At 38.4% G+C, this 22,599-nt stretch overlaps 2 protein-coding genes and 1 pseudogene across 12 annotated transcripts in view; 2 read left to right on the top strand and 1 right to left on the bottom strand.

The window, feature by feature from the left end:
• LOC309663710 (cytochrome c oxidase subunit 6B1 pseudogene) overlaps window positions 1-22,599 on the top strand; it is a 523,800-nt pseudogene that overhangs the window by 396,961 nt on the left and 104,240 nt on the right. The window lies entirely within an intron of this gene.
• On the top strand, window positions 7,703-12,387 carry RPS6 (ribosomal protein S6). Its single transcript, XM_082468055.1, has 6 exons — window positions 7,703-7,834; window positions 8,357-8,488; window positions 9,005-9,215; window positions 9,398-9,544; window positions 11,974-12,131; window positions 12,253-12,387. The coding sequence occupies exons 1-6, from the start codon at window positions 7,829-7,831 to the stop codon at window positions 12,346-12,348; spliced, it is 750 nt and encodes a 249-aa protein (XP_082324181.1). The 5' UTR covers window positions 7,703-7,828; the 3' UTR covers window positions 12,349-12,387.
• The window catches only part of DENND4C (DENN domain containing 4C), a 130,496-nt gene continuing 120,570 nt past the window's right edge, over window positions 12,674-22,599 (bottom strand). For 8 of the 10 annotated variants that reach the window (XM_082467984.1, XM_082467985.1, XM_082467978.1 and 5 more), the window contains 3 exons: window positions 17,858-18,008; window positions 16,295-16,359; window positions 12,674-16,056 (listed from right to left, as the gene is read on the bottom strand). In XM_082467984.1, coding sequence (XP_082324110.1) covers window positions 15,920-16,056; window positions 16,295-16,359; window positions 17,858-18,008 — 353 coding nt within the window. In that variant the 3' untranslated portion in view covers window positions 12,674-15,919. Of the gene's footprint in view, window positions 16,057-16,294; window positions 16,360-17,857; window positions 18,009-22,599 lie in introns of those variants that run through there. The other 2 variants (XM_082467981.1, XR_014265408.1) reach the window with 2 other exon arrangements.

Here is a 22,599-nt window from a genome sequence, read left to right as displayed (position 1 = left end):
CTGGTCACCGGGTAAGGGACTGCCTGCAGTACCTTGTTCAATATGGTGGTGCTGGGAGAAGGGTCTGCTTCACATTCCGCAGCTGGGTCCTCAGACAGCAGCCTATCACCAGGTGCTTGGAGGTAGTTCCCACCTGGTAATTGGATGAAACCCCGGGTGGACCTGCTAATTGGATGAATCCCTGGGTGGGCAGCACTGGTTCTGGATTGTGAGAGGGGCTGAAACCGAGGCCCAGGGCTATTTCAGGTTTCACTGAGGTCTGCAGACCTGGCTCCGGAGGCATGGATTGGCAGGCCTCCCGCCAGGGCCCCCGGTGGGCTGGACGGCGTCACGGCCATGGCTACAGGGGCTGGAACCAAGTATAGGGCCATTTCATGATCTCTGGGGCATAGAGCGTCTGCTGCTCGGTCCTTCTGTCAGCAGGACTGTTCGCTGACTGTGGCTAAGACGGACTGGAGCCCAGTTCAAAGTTATTTCAAAATCTACATTTTGACCGAGTTTGACAGGCTTACTTGCAAGGGCTCTCGGATCACAGCCGAGAGTGGCTAGAGCCAGTTCACGGGCCACTTCAGGATCCATAACCAAGACTGAGGTCTGTATGCCTGCTGTCCAATGCATGGGTGGGCGTGACTCCTTCTGGGTCCCATAGCATATGGTGCTGGCGACAGAACCAAAGCCAAACGGGGTGGTAGCTGAGTCCTCAGATATGGAGCTGTTTTGGGTCTGTGACGGGTGAAGTCAGCACCCTGGGTTCAGGCCTTCCTTCTCAAAATCTCTCTCCTGGTCTTGGACTGCACCAAGATTTCGCAGTCTACCTGGGTCCCAAAGCTGCCACAAAGGCACTTTTTTTCCTGATGGATGCTGAATTATTGTTGTTGGTAGGAGGGGTATGAGCAAGAACGTATTATTCAGCCATCTTACTGATGTTAATTCTTTGAATATTCCTTTTATAAACTTTTGATGTCTATGTGAATGTTGTAAATTTTTTATTGATGTGTAATTTACTTAAAATATATTAGTTTCAGGTGTACTACATAATAATTCGATATTTTTATACATTACAAAATAATCACCATAATAAGTCTAGTTACCAGCTGTCACTATACCAAGTTATTACAATATTATTGACTATATTCCATTTCCTATACATTACATGCCTGTGACTTATTTATTTTATAATTGGAAGTTTATACCTCAATCTCCCTCAGCTATTTCATTCATGCCTCTTACCCACCTCCCCTCTGGCAACCACTAGTTTATTCTCTGTATCTATGAGTCTGTTTCTGTTTTGTTGCATTTGTTTGTTTGTTTTGTTTTTTAGATTCCACATAAGGATGAAATCATATGGTATTTCTCTTTCTCTGTCTGACTCATTTCACTTAGCATAATACCCTCTAAGTCAATCCAAGTTGTCGCAAATGGCAAGGTTTCATTCTTTTTGTGGCTAATATTACGTTGTATATATACCACATCTTCTTTATCCATTCATGTATTGATGGACACTTGGGTTGCTTCCATTTCCTGGCTATTGTAAATAATGCTGCAGTGAACATAGGGGTGCATATATCTTTTCAAATTAGTGTTTTTGTTTTCTTTAGAAAAATACCCAGAAGAGGAATTGCTGGATCATATGGTAGTTTATTTTTAATTTTTTGAGGAACCTCCATACTGTTTTCCATAGGGGCTGCACCAATTTACATGCCCACCAACAGTGCATGAGAGTTCCCTTTCCCTCCACATGTTCACTAACACTTGCTATGTGTTGTCTTCTTGATAATAGCCATCTGAAAGGTGTGAGATGATATCTCGTCATGGTTCGGATTTGCATTTCCTTGGTGATTAGTGATGTTGAGCATCTTTTCATACGCCTGTTGGCCATCAATATGTCTTCTTTGGAAAAATGTCTATTCATGTCCTCTGCCCATTTTTAATTTTTTTTTTTTTGATGTTGAGTTAAATGAGCTCTTTGTATATTTTGGATATTAACCAATTATGGGATATATCATTTGTAAATGTCTTCTGTCATTCAGTAGGCAGACTTTTCATTTTGTTGATAGTTTCTTTCACTGTGCAAAAGCTTTTTAGTTTGGTGCAGTATTTATTTTTACTTTTGTTTCCCTTGTCTGAGGAGACACATCCAAAAAAAATAAGCATTGCTAAGATCGATATCAAAGAGTATACTGCCTATGTTTTTTTCCTAAGAGTCTTATGAAATGTATGGTTTTAGGTCTTCCATTTAAGTCTTTAATTCATTTTAAGTTTGTTTTTTTATATGGTGTGAGAAAGTAGTCCAGTTTCTTTTGCATGTAGCTGTCCCATTTTCCCAACACCATTTATGAAGAGGCTGTCTTTTTCTCATTTTATATTCTTGCCTCCTTTGTCATAGATTAACTGACCATGTACGTTTGAGTTTATTTCTGGGCTCTCTATTCTGTTGCATTGATCTATATGCCTGTTTTTGTGCCAGTACCATACAGTTTTGATTACTGTAGCTTTGTTATATTTTGAAATCAGGGAGCATGATGCCTCCAGCTTTGTTCTTCTTTCTCATGATTGTTTTGACTATTCAGAGTTTTTTATGTTTCCACACAAATTTTAGAATTATTTGTTTTAGTTCTGTGAAAAATGACTTTGGTGTGTTTTTTTTGGTTTTTTGTTTTTAATTTGGCTGCACTGTGCAGCTTGCAAGATCTTAGTTCCCCAACCAGGGATTGAACCCGGGCCCTGGCAGTGAAAGTGCCGAGTCCTAACCACTGGACTGCCAGGGAATTCCCTGACTTTGCTATTTTGATAGGGATTGCATTGAATCTGTAGATTGCCTTGGGTAGTATGAATTGATTGATTGATTCTTTCTAATGTATTTTTTATTTCCATTATTGTATTCTTCAGCTCTGCTTGGTTCTTCTTTATATATTTTTACTCTGTTAAACTTCCCACTGTGTTCATCCAGTCTTCTCCCAAGCTCACTGAGCATCTTTATGGTCATTACCTTGAACTGTTTATCAAGTAGATTGCTTACCTTTACTTTGTTTAGTTCTTCTTCTGGAGTTTTGTCTTGTTCCTTTGTTTGGGCACGCTGGTAGGTGGGGCTGGCCAACAGCCTGATTGGCTACTAGACCCTACCTCATGCAGTGGCTGCTGGTCCACTGGTGGGTCACAGTGTGGCTAGTTACATGGCCCAGGAGGTCCAGGGGCTGGTACGCATCTGCTGGTGGGTGGGGCCAGGCCCTGGCACTAATAGGCTTGAGGGAAAACTAAAGGAGAGATTTGTGACAATTGGTAAAATTTTATGGGCTGTGTAGTAGAATGTATTGCCTAAATAATAAGTTCTACATGTGATAATGGTATTGAGGCTATGTGGCAGAATATCCTTATTCTTAGGAGATACATCCTTAAGTATTCAGAAGAGAAATACCATGGTGTTTGTAATTTAATTTCAAATGGCTCAGAAAAAAATAGTATATGTGTGCATATACATATAATAAATAAATGTGTGTGTATATATACATATATATTTATATATATATATGTATTATATATTATCCAAAACAACAAAATACTTAGGAATAAAATTAATCAAGGAGGTAAAAGACTTGCATACTGAAAACTGCAAAACAGTGCTGAAATAAATTAAAGAAAACCTAAGTAAATGGAAAGAAATATCATGTTCATGAGTTGAAAGAGTTTAATGAGTTTAATTTTGTAAAACTGGCAATACTCCCCAAATTGATCTATGGATTAAATGCAATCCCTATCAAAATTCCAAGAGCATATTTTGCATAAACGAGCATAAGATTCATATGCAATTACAAGGGATTCCCAAAGAACTAAAACAATCTTGAAAAAGTCAAGGACCCCACCTCCTGATTTTGAAACTTACTACAAATCTACAAATCAAAACAGTGTGGTATTGGCATAAGGATAGATATATAAATCAATGGAATAGATTTGAGAGGCCAGAAGTAAGCTCATACATCTATTGCCAGTTGATTTTCAACAAGGGTGCCAAGATCATTAAATGAGGGAAAGGATAGCCTCTGCAACAAATGGTGGTGGGACAACTGGATGTCTACATGCAAAAGAATGGAGTTGAACTCCCAACCTCACACCATATTAACAAAATAACTCAAAATGGATGAATGACCTAAATTCAAGAACTCAAACCATAAAATTATTGGACAAAAATATAGGGATTTTGGATTTGGCAATGGATTTGTCTCAGATATGACAATGAAAGCGTGATCAACAAAAGAAAAATTAGATAAATTGGACTTCATCAAAGTTCAAAACTATTATACATCAGTGGACATTCTCAAGAAAGTGGAAAGATATGTACATAATGGGAGAAACTATTTAGACATTATATATCCAATAAGGGTATAGCATTCAGAATATATAAAGAACTCTTACAATTCAATAACAAAACAAGCCAATTCAAATACAGGAAAAGAGCCCTTGTGCACTGTTGGTGGGATTATGAAATGGTGCAACTTCTATGGAAAACAGTATGAAGTTTCCTTAAAAAATTAAAAATAGAACTACCGTATGATCCAGCAATCTCACTTCCGGGTACATATCCAAAAGAACTGAAAGCAGAGTCTTGAAGAGATATATGCATGCCTATGTTAATACCAGCAGTATTCATAATAGCTAAGAGGTGGAAGCAATCCAAATGTTCATCAACAGATGAATGGATAAATAACATGTGGTATATAAATACAATGGAATATTATTCAATCTTAAAAAGGATGGAAATCTTGTCACATGCTACAACATGGATGAAGCTTGAGGACATGGTTAAGTGAAATGAGCCAGTCACAACAAGGCAAGTACTGCGTGATTCCAATTGTATGAAATATCTAAAGTAGTCAAATTCATAGAAACAGAAAGAAAAATGGTGGTTACCAGGGATGGGAGAGGGGGGAAAAAAGAGCTGGTTAATGAGTATAGAGTTCCCATTTTGCAAGATGAAATAGCTCTGGAGATGTTTCACAACAACGTGAATATACTTAACACTATTGAACTGTATACTTAAAAATGGTTAAGATGGTAAATTTTATGTCTTTGAAAAAATGCATTAGAAAAGAAAAAAAAAAAGCCTGAGGAATTGTCCTGGATTTTACTTTTTGCCTCATATTAACTCACTACCACTACTTCAATAAAAATAGAGCTAAAATAAAAAACAAAAAACAAAAAACGGGCAAAGGACTTGAGTAGACATATCTCCAAAGAAAATATATAAATGGCCAAACACATGAAAAGATGCTCAACATCATCAGTCATTAGCGAAATGCAAATCAAGACCACATTGAGGTACCACTTCACATCCACTAGGATGAATATAATTTAAAAAGAGAGAAAATAACAAAATAACAAGTGCATACATTTCTGGGGGGAATGTAAAATGGTTCAGCTGCTCTGAAAATCGTTTGGCAGTTCCCCTGGGAAACACAGAATTACCATGTGACCCAGCAATCCTGCTCCTATATACCCCAAAGGACTAAAAATAGGTACTCAAACATACCAGCACTATTCACAATAGTCAAAAGCTGGAAACAGCCCAAATGTCCATCAGTGAATGAACGGATAAACAAATTGTGATTCACACATACAGTGTGATAGCATTCAATCGTAAAAAGGAATAAAACACTGATACATGCTACAACGTGGATGAACGTCAAAAATATTAGAAGGCAGACACAAAGGTCACATAGTGTATAATTCCATTTATATTAAATATATAGAGTAAGTAAATCCACGGAGACAGTACACAGATTGTGGCTGCCAGTAGCTGGTGGAAGGGGGGGAATGGGGAGCAATTGCTTAATGGATGCAAGGTTTCCTTTTGGGGTGATGAAAATATCTTGGCACTAGATAGAGGTGGTGATTGCACAACATTGTGAATGTGCTAAAGGCCACTGAATTGTTCACGTAAAAATGAATAATTTTATGTTGTGTCAATTTCACCTTAACAAAAATTACATACACAGGATTTAAATGCATCATTTCACCAACCTTTTTACACTAACATCAGACGATCGAACAGGATTTAGCAGAATCTTTCAGCTTTGAATGTGAAGCAGGCCTAAACTCAAAACTTTGTGATACTGAAATGGAAGATGGGATGTAATAATCTTTTTTTTTTAACTGTTTTTTTTAAAATTTAATTAATTAACTTATTTTTATTTTTGGCTGTGTTGGGTCTTTGTTTCTGTGCGAGGGCTTTCTCTAGTTGTGGCGAGCGGGGGCCACTCTTCATTGCGGTGCGCGGGCCTCTCACTGTCGCAGCCTCTCGTGTTGCGGAGCACAGGCTCCAGACGCGCAGGCTCAGTAGTAGTGGCTCACGGGCCCAGTTGCTCCGTGGCATATGGGATCTTCCCAGACCAGGGCTCGAACCCGTGTCCCCTGCATTGGCAGGCAGATTCTCAACCACTGCGCCACCAGGGAAGCCCGGGATGTAATAATCTTGGAAAGTAAAAATTATTTTTGTTTATTTTAAACGCAGGAGTTTTTTTTTCTTGAAGAAAAAATATGGAGTAAATATGTAATAGATAATAAATGTTTCTTCCTTCAGGGTACTGATTCAGGGTACTGTGGGCTTCAAAGTTAGATCACCTGGGTTCTCATTCTCAGTCTCCCAGGAATGTTCTGGAGGACTATCAGATACACTATCTTTCCTACATCTTTCTATTCTAGTAAGAGTTGAATCATTGCTGATTCAAGATTTACTATAATACACTCATTCCTTCTCCCTCTGCTGGCTGGCTCCATACTACCACACTGATAGACTAACACATAGCAGAGCTGGGGTTATGAGCCTTACTTATTAAGTACCATACACTTCGCTGCGTCCTGAGTATTCCACAGTGAAGTTAAGACATGAGCCCTGGCCTAATTTACCATCTAGTAGGGGAGGCAGACCATAAGCAAACCATTTATGTATCATGAGTAAACAGTACTATAAAGGGAAATAGTGCTACACTAGAGGAGAGGAATACAATTTCTGGTTGTGTGTTCGGGAAAGGCTTCTCTTAGAAAGGACGTGCAATCTGAAAAGACTGGCATGGTATTAACGAATGGCGATAGGTGAGCTTTGGACTGTGGAAAGTTTATAAAGCCAGGTTAAGAAGTTTGGAAAGTATTTAACTGTAGTGGGAAATAAATGGTGCATTTCCAGCAAGGGAGTGATAGAATTTTGCGTTTTAAAAAGATCGCAGGGACAAGACAGAAAGCAGGGAGACTATTTAGGAGGTACCAGGACTTGGAGTAATTATGGTTTTTGGCTTGGGTGACAGGGTGGCTGAGTGTATCATTCTGTGGTAGAACGATGACTGCAGCGGTTAGAGGACAAGCGGATGATCGAGTGTTTAAGGAAAAAACAAAGCACAGCTTTCAAGGCGTCTTGTTCTTAACAGCCGGAACCAGGGCAGGGCACGCTCCTAAATGGAAATCTTCGGACGGAGGCTGAGGTACACGACAGCCCAGGAGAGCCGAACTCCGATCCCGCTCTCCCTCTTTGGTGTCATCAGAAGCAGTGGCCGGGACCGAGCGGGGCTGCTCTCTGACCCAGAACCACGGGGGAAAGAACAGGCAGCGGAGAGACTAATCTTCGGAACTAAACCTGGGCCGCCTCACTAACACCGCACACTGACTCCACCTCCCAACCGCTGATTAGCCCCACCCCCGGAAGTACCGCCTACCCACGCTCACTTCCGCTATCCCAGGCGTCTGACCGTATCGCGAGAACTGGAAGAGCCTATGTGACCTGGGCTAAGCGGAAGTTGGGTCTCTTTTTCGTGGCGCCTCGGAGGCGTTCGGCCGCTTCAGAATGAAGGTGGGAACTGGTGGCGGGTGTTGCGCTAGGTTTGAATAACGTGAATCGAGCCCCAGAATACGGCGCTGCGCTCCAGAATGCTGGCTGTGGATGGAGAAGGGCCTGAGGCAGGAGAAGGATCGCACTTTTGGGGCCGGAGCTCCTTGGGAGAGCGGATGGCGAGCGATTGCAGCTGGAGCTGCGCCGGGCTGGGAGCGCCATGGTGGCGTCTTGCCCCCCAGCCGGGATAGAGGCGGCCCTGCTGCCCGGTTGGCGGCAAGTAGGTCAGGCTTCTTTCTCCGAGAGGGTGAACGGCTGCGCAGCGCCCTTCGCCTCGGCGTCATTCCGCGAGGCTTGAAACATGTGTCCTACTTTTAGTGCAGTGTGTCTTGCGCGGTCTTATGTACACACATGCTTTAGTGAGTAATATCAAATTTTCTGTTAGTTGTGTGTGGGTGACAGGAAAGGCTTTTTGCAGTGGAATAACCTTTGTAGTGGTTCTGCGATGTTCATGAAGTTCTTTTCCTCCCGTTTAATTTTTAGCTGAACATCTCTTTCCCGGCCACTGGCTGCCAGAAACTCATTGAAGTGGACGATGAACGAAAACTTCGTACCTTTTATGAGAAGCGTATGGCCACAGAAGTTGCTGCTGACGCTCTGGGTGAAGAATGGAAGGTAAAAGTGGCCTTCCGGACTGCCGAGTTGAATTGTTAGAATATTTAAGAGAGATGGTAAACGCTACTGGTAATTGGCAAATGTAATGGGGTTCAAACTCGGGTTCTGTCTTCTGACCTTGGGTTTAGTTACGTCCAGATGTCACTTTATAACGTGGAGCTGTCACCTGGCAGGGTTATGTTCATGAAAAAATATATAGTTCTTGCCCTGCAAGCTAATGGTCTCCACTTTTTTTTGAAAAGTGCCAAGAAGGGTTGTTTGATTTATTTGTGGTTCATTGATGCTTTGTTCCTTAACATAGTGTTTCTCCCCCAAGGGCTGTTCACTCTGGTAAAGCCTCGGCTAGAAGTAACTTGATTGAAAGGACTTTGCTAATTAAACTTGGGAAATTGGAAGTATAGACAAAATTTAGTGACCAGAGAGAAAGCTCTTAGGTTTCAAATTGGTCTTCATGAAGTGTACTCGTTGGAGGCCACAGTCTTTTGTTCTGTAACGTGTCGTTGTGTTCTCTTCCAGGGTTATGTGGTCCGAATCAGTGGTGGGAACGACAAACAGGGTTTCCCCATGAAGCAGGGTGTCTTGACCCATGGCCGAGTCCGCCTGCTACTGAGTAAGGGGCATTCCTGTTACAGACCAAGGAGGACGGGAGAAAGAAAGCGCAAATCTGTACGGGGTTGCATTGTGGATGCCAATCTGAGCGTTCTCAATTTGGTCATTGTAAAAAAAGGTGAGATTTTTATTCTTGAGTTAATTTTTGTCCACACTGATTTAAAGCTGATTGTCGATTGATTGGTTTGCAGTATCCACAGTTTGGACCAGTGGACTTGTTTTAGCAATGCCTGAACAATTTAGGGTTCTTGTTTGTAAGGCGGTTGTTGAATTAAAAGTCTGTCCATTTTTCTCTTTCAGGGGAGAAGGATATTCCTGGACTCACTGATACTACTGTGCCTCGTCGCCTGGGGCCCAAAAGAGCTAGCAGAATCCGCAAACTTTTCAATCTCTCTAAAGAAGATGATGTCCGCCAGTATGTTGTGAGAAAGCCCCTAAACAAAGAAGGTACGGGGGATTGTGCAGTGTAGGGCTTGCTTAGTTTCATTGATTCGTCGTAGCATTTTGTGTGCATGTTAGAAGATAAAAATCTGTCTACTAGTTACCTAGAATCTGAGTTTTTAGGAAAATAGTGGGGAAGAGAGTGTCAAGATGTGCAGTTGGTATGAATCCTTATTATATCCAGTGCCCTCTAGAGTGATAGAATTTTTCTTGGAAATTTGCCTTTGGTTCACTGATGTATAAGTTCATTCAGAGATAACTTATGAGACATTTTAAGTTCGTTGCTTTGGGGTTAGGAGTTGAAAGAATGACAGAAAACTCTGGGGTTGTTGTTTAATGTGCTCTTACCCCCCACACTTGCTTTCTTTCCATATCAGTGGTTCTAATTTTTGTGTTTACCAAAGAAATACATGCTTTCATCCACTTAAGTTGCTTTAATTTCTGGCCTTCGTTTACTTCAACAGGAATGTGTATAGCAATAGAGTTGTGAGAATTAGAAGTTGGAAAGAAACTTTATTCAAAATACCAGGGAACAAGTGTTTGGGGTTTTGGGGTTTTCATATGTATATAAATTTATTTAGGTGTAGTTGATTTACTATGTTGTGTTAATTTTGCAGTACAGCAAAGTGATTTAGTTATATGTATGTAAATTCTTTCATATTCTTTTCCACTATGGTTTATCACAGGATATTGAGTATAATTCCCTGTGCTATGCAGTAGGACCTTGTCTATTAATTCTGTGTATAATAATTTACATCTGAATTCCAAACTCCCAAATCCATCCCTCCCCCTTGGCAACCACAAGTCTGTTCTCTGTGAGTCTGTTTCGTACAGTTATTTGTGTCATATTTTAGATTTCACATGTAAGTGATATCATATGGTATTTGTCTTACTGTAACTTCATTTAGTATGATAATCTCTAGGTCCATCCACGTTGCTGCAAATGGCATTATGTCTTTTGTAGCTGAGTAGTATTCCGTTGTATATGCCTACCACATCTTCTTTATCCCTTCATCTGTCGGTGGACATTGAGGTTGTTTCTGTCTTGGCTATTGTGAATAGTGCTGCTGTGAACATAGGGGTGGCGTGTATCTTTCTGAATTATAGTTTTGTCTTCTGGATGTATGCCCAGGAGTGGGAGTGCTGGATCATATGGGAATTCAATTTTTAGTTTTTTCAGGAACCTTGGTGTTCTATATTTTAAGAAGGTATATTGTTTATTAGGCAACATAACCCATCACTAGTGAGGTCTGCAGCAGCAATGCTCAGTAATGATATTTCTGTAGTAAATTGTATGAATATTTACAATAAGTGGAATAAATAGCATGTTAGTTCTGGGTTGGGTTTTCCTGACAGATCTGAAAAATTTTGTTTGGGTTTTGGTTTTCAGGACTGGGGGCTTAAATAAGCTAATACCTGGTATATGGTAAGTGCTCATTGGTCACTCATACGAAATATTTGGACACCTACTGTGTGCCAGGTATGACTTTCAGTGAAGTAACTGGCAAATATATGGTAGTTCCCTGTAGTTGCACCCCTGGAAATATCATTAGTGTACTAAGTGCTACTTAACAGACATTTGTTAACATGGTTCTTTTTTTCTTTATAATTCCAAAGGGTTTTTTATTTTAGCAGAACCTGAACTGAGCATTTAGTCTTAGAATATTTATCTGAAGCGTTTATTGCTCCCAGAAGGTGTCCACAAACTAAAATCATTGCATCTGAAAAGACTGCTGTTCTGAAGCAGATTTATAATCCAGAGGATTTTGGATTATAAATCAGACAGGCTAAATGAAGATATTCTCAGGAATTTCCTGGTGGCCCAGTGGTTAGGACTCTGCTTTCACTGTGGTGGCCCAGGTTCGATCCCTGGTTGGGGAACTAAGATCCCGCAAGCCGGGCAGCACCACCAAACAAACAAATAAATAAATTCATTCATTCATTCTAATGTTAAGTTTCACTCCAGATAAGCAGCCTCTGTCTTGAAAAATAGAAATATGAGCACTAATTGGGACTTCAAAGAGCATGGTGGGATGCAGTTAATGATTTACTTAGTTTTCATGACAAGTTAAATATGCGGTTAATACTGTTTTAAAATAATGCTCATATGTCTTACGGTACAGAGAGATATAATATCCTCCCAAGACAATGTAATTGTGAAAGGGAAATCAAAGTGAACAGAAAAAAGTATGGGGTATGACTTCCAACTGTTCAGCAAAGTAACCTATCACTTTGTTGAATTTACGTATGATCTTGAACTTGACATCCAAGCTATTGGTATAGGAAAACACTGGTCCCTAGTAAACTGTCTCATACAAATAAGTTTTCATAGGAACTACTGAGTTTGAATCTTTCTAATGCTTTAAAAATGTAAATGTGGGTCCTATTGAACAAGGGTATTATTGAAGTGATTGAGTCATTATCTAAATTTTTAGGTAAGAAACCTAGGACCAAAGCACCCAAGATTCAGCGTCTTGTTACTCCACGTGTTCTGCAACACAAACGTCGGCGAATTGCTCTGAAGAAACAGCGTACTAAGAAAAATAAGGAAGAGGCTGCAGAATATGCTAAACTTTTGGCCAAGAGAATGAAGGTAAGTCCTCAGTGCGTGTGTTGGGGGATGGGGGGATAGGCCTGGCTTTGGATTTGCATTTTTAATCCAGATAAGCTTTAACTGTGGTTTTTTTTTTTTTTTTTTTTTGGGTTTTGTTTAGGAGGCCAAAGAAAAACGCCAGGAACAGATTGCCAAGAGACGGAGGCTGTCCTCTCTGAGAGCTTCTACTTCTAAGTCTGAGTCCAGTCAAAAATGAGATGTTCTAAGAGTAACAAATAAATAAGATCAGACATCACATCTCCTTTATTGACTTTTAATTGATGATAAAATAAACGAAGGTTGAGAAACTTATAGAAGAGGAGGTACTGTATAATCTAGTGGTAGGTAAAGTCTGCAAGAGATACCTGAAAGTGATTGATAATCCTTCAGATTCAGACACTGAGACTGAACTGTGATTGATAGTGGAAGAGATGGCCAGGACAGTTTCTTTGGTGGGTGGCTCAGGAAAGGACTCTTAGCATGTTCATTGGCTTTTTAGCAAGGCATGGGAACAATACAGGGGAAATAAATGACTAGGACTATTAATCTTTGATACACTTTATTTTGAGGAATACAGTTTTTCTTAAAGATCTATACATGATACATGAAAAGTGCCCTTGTGAAGATGGACATTTATCATATGTAAAAAGGATAACTTGTTAAAAGCATAGTTAATGGATACCATTTTAAAACAGTTGACAAAGCTTTTAAAACCAGTGCAAATTTAATGCATTAACAAAGCTTTTCAACTCTACCTGTTTTTATTATATTTCACACTGCAAAGGAGTTGACTGTACCTCTTTTTAGAAACACTCTTGCATCAGTGAAGGATGCACAGAGAAAGTATACTCTTTTTGGCTGCAACACGCAGCTTGTGGGGTGTGGGATCTTAGTTCCCTGACCAAGGATGGAACCCAGGCCCTTGGCAGTGAGAGTGGAGTCCAAACCACTGGACTGCCAGGGAATGCCCCAAAGTATACTTTTTCTAATGTACTATGTCTGGTTTCTATAGTAATTGCAGTTAGAACCTTCATTCAAACCATTATAGACTAGCAGGGTCTTGAAAGAAGGCACATTAGGCTTTAAAAGGGGCTCCTTTGCCAGAGTATAAACCACAGGTGAGTAAAATTTTCAAGTGGCTGTAACATGTAGAGACTGAAGAAGTGCTTCAGTTAAAGTGTGCATAAGAATCACCTGGGGATCTGGCTAAAAAGTGGATTATGATTCGGTAGTTTGGGGCCCCACAGTCATTAAGTTCCCAGGTTAGGCCAATAATAATGCCAGCCCTGAAGCAAGATTCATAGAGGAGATCCCCATAGCTTTTTTTTTTTTTTTTAATTTGTGTACAGTTGATTTACAATGTTGTGTTACTCTCTGCTGAACAGCACCCGTATCTCTTAATGTAGTATTAAAAAGTTACAAAAGTCTTAAAGTCTTAATTGGCAGTTGACAAAGTTAGAAGTTGAACTTACAGCATTTAAAAAAAGATACCCAGTGCCAGAAGGACTGACACACTACAGTTGAATCCTAGAGGGTAACAGGCCAAAAGGCAGGTCTGGTGTAAGCCCAGAATTCTAACTAGTAGCTGGTTGATTCTAATGCATAAAACATGAGAACCACCCTGCTTTCTTATTTTGAGGAGTACAGTCACTACAGTGGACAGATGGTAAGGTGGGCCTAGACTATACTAGCTTATGAAATCTGGCAGATTTAAGAGTTTAACATTGCAAAGACATTGAACCCTATATTACTAGTGTATACCAAAAATGAAAAGGGCAACAATTGAATATCCCAAAGGTATGTCAGACTTGTTATGACTGTTAACTCATTAACTGTGCAGGTTGCTATAATCAATCTATGAAATGCAGTTAATACCAAATCTAAAACCAGTGTAAGGTTATGCTAAACAATCTGCAGTAATTTGAAAGATCACTTTCAGAAGTTAATCAGGATTTAAGTCTCATACAGTCATTCTAGATATTTCTAAATCTATAGATAATGATTTGAAATTTATTTTTTTGGTCTGTTTTTGCTATAAATTTTTACTCCCCTTTTTGTGGTAGGTGCAAGAAAAGGCCTTTAAGCAATTTTAATACAAATCACAGGGTTGTTTTAGTGGGAAGTGCTTTGGTAATTTAGTTCAAGTTATTGAGAACTACAGAGAAGTGGGAAAACAGGCAATACTGGAATTCTGAATATCACAAAAGCTTGAATTACTGTACACACTTCAGGAGCCTTAAAAATGTAAGACAAGCACAGCAAACGAGAAGTTTTCATTTTATTCAACCTTGATTTTTTTTTATATGCAAAGTAATTCCAAACTTTCTGTTGGGGCAATAAGTGTTAAGTATTAAAACTAGTACCAAGTCTTAAGTTGCAAAAATATATTCTCTGAGACAGTGCAAAAGATCCATTTTTAAGGCAATGAGAATTGTACACAGTTTCTGACAAGTTCTTTCACTTAGCACTCTCACAATAAATTGAAACTAGGATTCTGCATAGGTCTTATTAACCCTGAAATGTTGGAAGACTGGTATAGTAACAATTTTTAAAAGATTATAGCAGGTAGAAAGGAGATGTGTGCTGTTAACTGTACCATTTGGAAATAATTACCAACTGATTTAGTCATCTGCATAATTACTGTAAAAGCGAGCACACACAATCATTGGCTTTTCAAACCATGCATGCAGAGAAGTAAGGCAAATTTACTGTCCCTAAGGGATGTTTTAACAAAAGGCATGATAAATGTCAGAGTGAGGCATGTGAGGTCATGATTTTCTTAAACCTACTGGCAACAAGTTTAATAAGCTTTAACGTTTTAAGACTTAATTGATTCAACCTAAAAAACAGTATTTACAAATGCACAAATAATAAGTGTACAAATCTAAATTTTATACAAGAATAAAATTCTGTGTGCAGTGCAAGTTATCCCACAGGTTTTTAAAAGTGACCAATAGCAACAATTTATGTGCCTGAACAATTTCAGGCCCAAAGACATACACAAGAATTTTAATTTTGTAAATTATGAAGCTGATTAATTTCATTTAAACTATCTGGCTCATTTATTCCAATTTTAAAGCTGTTGCAAATTAACATGATACTGGGAAGAGGATGAAAGGAAGTAACTGGATATTCAAGATACAATCCATTAAGGGAGCTAATACATAACATGAAGGGTAAAAATATATATTAATTTTAAAGTCAAAGACAAGGCAGATAATTTTGAGATTAATGACTACATATGAATTTAGTAGTAGTCATTTAATAGTTGGAGACCCCCTTTCAGAAAACTTTATTGCAACATGCAATCTAAGAATTTTAATAAATATAATATGGCTGAGTAGATACACACCTACACAGCCACACGTATATACACAATACACAAATAGTTGCTCTTATAATTGAGATTTCGTTTGTTTTGGGGTTAGGCAAGTTTATATTAATTTGCCATTCCCCAAACTCAATAGCTTCAGATATAGACAAAACGCCAAGAATGAATATGGTTTCTCATTATCGAACTGCTACAAATACTGAGAAATGCAAAACCAATTTTCAGCAGATAAAAACCGTTCAGAAATTGTAAATCTTCAACATCAGTAAACCCTAGGGCATTTTAGTGGCATTTTTACCTTCTGAGATGATTCAGTATGAATTACATTTCATTATCTATTGTCCCAAGAATAACTTCACTTCAGTGTTCACCAATTCGTAATTTGAAACAAACCTTGAATGTCTCCAGATTGAATCTATTCCCCCAGTTCTGTGTCCAAAAATCTAGTGAATCTTATTTAAATGAGAGGTGCTCCAAAACACTTCCTGCACCACTCCACACTGGTACTTGGTGGAGCATCAATTTTCTGCAACTTTTCAAGAATCTCTGAAGATAAACTATTGTATGCAAGTCCATACTCATTGTCAAAAGCCTCTGAAAGATATTTTCAAAAATATAGTTGGTATTTCTTAATAATAAAATAAAACAAAAGCTATGCATTTAAAAATGGTAGTCAAATCATTTTTATATACATATTTAAACTGCATATTTAAAGGCAGAAATCTTTTTAAAGGCAAATGGAGTATCTGCCCATAGCAATTAGAATTTTAAAAGTTTCTTTAGGAAATAAGACTTAAACCCCCTTTAAGGAATCCCCAGTTGACGAACTTACCAATATCAATATTCTCTCTTCCAAGAGATACTAATGATAAGAAGAGGATTTCTCTGTATAAACTCCTATAAAACAAATATTTTAAAATTAATGGGCAAAGAGCATAAAAATACCCTATGAAGGTTTTTTAAAATGGTGAAAAAAAACCACATTGTAAATCAACTATACTTGAAAAAAAAGAAGAAAAAAAAGATTAGGTTCTGTAGCTAACAGTAATGTATCCATCCATGTCAGTGTTCTGGTTTTGACATTACACTACAGTTATGAGATGTCACCTTTGGGAGAAGCTGGGTTAAGGGTCCCCGGAACTCTGTACTATCTTTGCAATTTCCTGCAAACTTATATTTCAAATTAAAAAGTTAAAAGTTAATGGGCATAAAGCTTCACATTCGAAATAATTAAAAATGGCTTATTTTAACTTTATTGTAATTATTTAGCAATATAATAGGTAACTTTTCTAATTTCTAATTCAAATTTACAAAAGCAGACTTTTGCCACATGACAAGAGTAAGAGATGAATTTCTTAAGTAAGTTAGGGGTCTAAAACCCTTGGACACAAACAGTATGAAAGATGGTGTGGTCTCTACTACTTAACCCAACACTAAAGGATAAATCACCTTTATTTGATGTGCGAACATAAAAACGTTACAAATGAAAACCTTAAAAATGAGATTCGTGGCTCATTTGTTAAAAAAAGGGGAAACTTATGAACTGATTTGAGTATTTACAGAAAAAAAAATGAGAGAGTAATGCTGATTCTGACGATGCTCCATGCAGCTTTCTTTAGAAGCTTCAGAAGCCATAATATGTCATTTCTAATACTCCTTCCCTGTCCTTCAACTACAGATACTTGAAAGTGGCTGCTCTTTAGCCTGTGGAGATAATCTCTACCTCAACTGTTGAGATTATAGAAGGATCTGTCCATTTTCATTATGAATTCTTGTCCTATCATTTCTGAGACTATCTTCAAAGATGCCATGACTAGAAACTTGAAGAGCACCTGGAAACACTTTATGTTTGATAGAAGGTATTATGTCTCTTTTTCTGAAGCTTCCACCATAAAATTCACTTATGCTGAGACTGGGATGAGTACTGATCCAAGCATGTGAGCAGACAATAAATAGTAAGAGGATCAGGATAGCTCCATATCGTTTGTAATTCATTGCTTCCATCATTTTCCTAAATTGTTTCTACTCCTAAACACATATTTTTTTTTTTACATCTCACAGGATAAGATGCGTGACAGGACCTGAACAAGCAGTACATATGTATAACATCAATGTTAACACATTTATAGGTTTCCAGTGAATAGTAGTAATGTTTTCACAAAGACTCAGTACATTTTAGACATAAATGAATTACCTCCTAAAATTTAATTTATTTCCCAGATATTTTTATTATGTTTGTGATCAAGTATGAATGCATTTGGGTAGCACTTTTTAAGACAATCAGATGTTCTACAATGAGTGTTTCTTTTACAACTAGAGATAGTTTTAAAAATCATTTTTAAAATACCATGAAATTATTTCGAGTGGCATCAGGTACCAAATACTGGATTATTACCTTTGTCTTTTCATGTCTCCCTTCATTTGTTGTGAAAGCAGGTTGATGGGTTTAAGAACATCATTATGTTGAATACTCTGCCTGATGGTTTCTACTAAAGCGCTTGTTGCTTGTTGTTCCTCTGACAGGAGAGACAATTTCTTTTCAGAATCTAATAATAAGAACACAGTAAAAGAATACATTTAGTCACTCTAATTATTAAAGAAGTTTTTTTTCAGATTTGTATCATTTTTTATTCAACACCACCTCCCCATCACAAGTAAAATTATGCAGCGATGTGACCAGCTAAAAAATATTTTTCTTGCTTTCTTCAGATAGGAGAGGCCTGTCCCTTTGCCCTTTTCCTGAACTTAGGGCTTCCTGCTTGAGGCTGGAATGTGATATCTTGTACTCCAGCAGCCATCCTGTGACCATGAATCTTTCCTGATGGAAAAGCAGACAAAGCATAAGGAGCCTGGGTCCCTGATGACAGAGGAGTTGCCTACCAGTCCTGGAGTGTCTACTTCATAAATTCTTCATGTGAGAGAATAATCTTTACCTGTTTAAGATTCTGTTGTTTTCTATTAAATACAGTAGCATATAATCCTAACTGATACAAGGGTAATTCTAGAATTATTAAGAACAAATATTTAAACAGATTTCATATATTACAAAAGTGCTTCAGTGGTGTACTTGAATCACAGTAACATTAAAAATACACAAAATCAACAATGTGAGCTTGGCCCAGAAAAAGGGAAAACTTTAATACTGTAGGTGATCCCAGCAGCCATACAATTTTATTACACCCACATTACTTGAGATGGAACTATGTATCCAAAAGTTCCCCAGTCAGCCTCATTTTAAGTGTCTGTCATAAAGCAAGTTACTGTAATTTTCATACAATCCAGCCCCTTAATAAAGGCAACTAGTAATATTTCATTTGTGTTCAACCATAGAAATAGCAAAGTTCTCTGTTACAATACAAGAGGAAATACTGGCTGCTACTAGGTTTTGATCCTAGTTTTTCTACCTGCTAAATAGATTTGATTTTCATGTTATGTTGTGATTTTAGAGCATAACCCAAATATAATCTGCAACTTCACTATTGCTCCTTAATTCACAGAGTTGGGGAACCATCACCAATTTTAGAGCATTTTTATCACCTCCAAAAGAAATCTACCTATTAGGAGTCACTCTATCTTCCCAACCCCTCAGCCCTAGGCGACCATTAATCTAATTTTGTCTTCACAGATTTGCCTATTCTGATTGTTTGATATAAATGGAATCATACTTTCTGTTCTCTTTTGTGGCTGCTGCTTCTATAATATTTTAAAATTCATTCATTTTGTAGTATGTATCAGTATTCACTACTTTTTTATTGCCAAATAATATTCCATTGTATGGATATACCATAGTTTATCCATTCATCAGTTAAAATGAACATTTAGGTTGTTTCCATTATTTGGATATTAAGAAAAATGCTGCTAAAAACAGTGTACAAGTTTTTATGTGGATGTATGTCTTCATTTCTCTTGGGTATATACCTAAGAGTGCAACTGCCGTGTCATATGGTAACTGTTTACCATTTTGAGGAACTGTGAAACTATTTACACCAAAGCAGCTGCACTATTTTTTATTCCAATTAGCAGTGAACCAGGAAGAGATCCAACTTTATTTTTTCTGCATGTTGTTCCAGTTGTCCAGCACTACTTGTTGAAAAGACTATTCTTTACCCACTGAATGGTCCTTGGCACTCTTGCTGAAAGGCAGTTAACTGTACATGTGAGGGTTTATTTCTGGAAACTCAACTTTATTCCACTGACCTATATGTCTATCCTATGCCAGTTTTCTACTTTCTTGATTACTGTAGCTTTGTAGTAAGTTTTCAAATTCAGAAGTATGCGTCTTACAACTTTGTTCTTCTTTTTCAAGACTGTTTTGGCTATTCTAGGGGCCTTGAAAATCCATATGAATTTTAGGATAGGCTTGTCAATTTCTATAAAAAAGCCACCTGGAATTTTGATATAGATTGTACTGAATCTATAGATCGATTTGGGAGTACTGCCATCTTAACAATATTAACTTTTCTGGCCCATGAACATGGGATTTCTTTCCATTTACTTAGGTGGTCTTTACTTTCTTTCAACAATACTTTTAGTTTTCAGAATATAATAAGTTTTGTACTTCTTTTATCAAATTTATTCCTAAGTATTTTATTATTTTTAATGCTATTATAAATGGAATTATTTTCTTAATTTAATTTTTGGATTATTCATTGAAAGTATATAGAAATACAGTTGATTTCTGTGTATTGATCTTATATCCTGCAACTCTGCTGAGCTTATTTAATAAATAAGTTCCATATGTTTTGTGTGTGTGTGTGGGTGTGTGTGTGTATTCCTTAGGATTTTCTAATTTAGGATTTTCTATATGTAAGATGACATAATCTGCAAATAGAGATAGTTTTACTTTTTCCTTTCCATCTTGGATGCCTTTTATTTTCCTAATTGTTCTAGCAAGAACCTCCAGTACAATGTTGAAAAGAAATAATGAAAACAGACATCTTTGTCTTGTTCCTGTACTTGGGGGAAAGTATTCAGTCTTTCACCATTAAATGATATCAACTGTGGGTTTTCAGAGGCTCATAATTAGGTTGAGGAGGCTCCTTTCTATTTCTAGCTTGGTGGTTCTTTTTTTTTTTTTTGGTTGCTTTGGGTCTTAGTTGCAGCACTCAGGATCTTCCCTGCAGCATGCGGGATCTTTCGTTGTGGAGCGTGGGCTCCACAGTTGCGGTGCATGGACTCTCTAGTGGCGTGCAGGCTGTAGAGCGCACTGGCTCAGTAGTTGTGGCGCATGGACCTAGTTGCTCCGCAGCATGTGGGATCTTAGTTCCCCAACCAAGGATCGAACCCGTGTCCCCTGCATTGGAAGGCGGATTCTTAACCACTGGATCACCAGGGAAGTCCCTTGTTGAGTGTTTTTAACAAAGGGCAATAGATTTTGTCAAGTGCTTTAGCTGTGCCTATTCAGACGATCATATGGATTTTGTCCTTTATTTTATTGATATGATATATTAATTGATTTTCAAACCAACACGGCATGCCTGGGGTAAACAGCACTCGGTCATGGTGTACAACTGCTTTTCTCAACTGCTGGATTTGGTTGGCTTGTATTTTGTTGAGGATCTTTATGTCTATATTCATAAGTGATACAGATTTTTAGTTTTGTTTTCCTATGATGTCTTTGGTTTTTGTATCAGGGCAATTAATGCTGGCCTTCTCACCAAAATCTCCACTCTTTCCAAGAGTGCTTTCAGGCTTGAACTTCTCCACAGTCTGTCCCAAATAAAGTCATTTCCTTTGGGGAGAATTTCAGAGCTCTGTTCTTCTGGCCTGCCTCTCAGCCACTGCTCTGGAGCTGGGGCTGGGAACAGCGGCCCTTCTCTTGGAATGATTCCCCTGCTTTGTGAATGGGGTACTGGAGGGATGCAGTTGCCTCTGATTTTTTAGCTTGCCTCTCCTGGCATAAAACCTCTCCCTTATGAGCAAGACACTGTGGGAACAATCAGAGACCCAGTATTCGAGGGTTGCTGAAGCTGGCAGTGCATGGGGGCTGAGTGGAGGAAGTAAGCCTCCCTCTCCTCCTGGAACTATTCAGGGCTGGGAGGATGAGAACTGCTGGCAACCTGTCTTTCCCAGGGAGATGCTGTAGCCCTTGACTGGGGGCTGGTGGGGAGCAGCAAGTTGTAGCTCAAATGCCACAGAAACTAACCATTTTTACTGAAATTTAATATATTTTCTTTTTTTAAAAAATTTTATTTATTTATTTATTTTTGGCTGAGTTGGGTCTTCGTTGCTGTGCGCGGGCTTTCTCTAATTGCAGTAAGCGGGGGCTACTCTTCATTGCGGTGCGCGGGCTTCTCATTGCGGTGGCTTCTCTTGTTGCGGAGCACGGGCTCTAGGCGCGTGGGCTTCAGTATTTGTGGCACGTGGGCTCTAGAGCGCAGGCTCCATAGTTGTGGCGAACCGGCTTAGTTGCCCCATGGCAATGTGGGATCTTCCCAGACCAGGGATCGAACCCGTGTCCCCTGCATTGGCAGGCGGATTCTCAACCACTGCGCCACCAGGGAAGCCCAATATATTTTCTTGAATAAATATTTCTTCATTTGCTTGACAGCTGTAGACACTTTTTTTTCTTTAATAACTTTCACCAATTATGGTTGTTTCGCTGAGAAATGGGACTGTGTAGCTCCCCATACTGCTTTTCCAAAAGTCACCACTAAATTCTATTATGTCTTTTAATGTTATTTATATACCAATTATTTGTTTAAAGTAGCCAGTCAAGTAAAGAAACAATGCTATTCTTGAGAGTTCTAAATTTTATTCTCACCACAAATTATAGAACATTTTAAAACACTTATCTATTTCAAGATATGCAGGAAAACAACTAAAGAAATGGCAGTTATAATTCTATTATTTTCCAGCATAAATTTCAAAGTTAGTCTGCTTCTGCTTAAAAAGCATTCAAATATCAGAACTGGGAAAACAACAACAAAAAGACAAAAATAGCTTATAATATATTTAGCCATAATTTTGTGATTGGCATATTTCAAGGGAAAATGTCAGATTCTTTTATTCTAGCTTAAGTAGAAAAACTGCTAAGTAGTGAAAGATTGTAGTAAAAATACAAAATAAAGAGTGGGGGCTTCCCTGGTGGCACATTGGTTACGAATCCGCCTGCCAATGCAGGGGACACGGGTTCGA

The sequence above is a fragment of the Balaenoptera physalus genome, assembly GCF_965194825.1.
Source record: "Balaenoptera physalus genome assembly, chromosome: 7".
Classification (NCBI taxonomy): Eukaryota; Metazoa; Chordata; class Mammalia; order Artiodactyla; family Balaenopteridae; genus Balaenoptera; species Balaenoptera physalus.
Note: the sequence above shows the minus strand (reverse complement) of the source record. Positions and strands in the feature narration are given on the sequence as shown.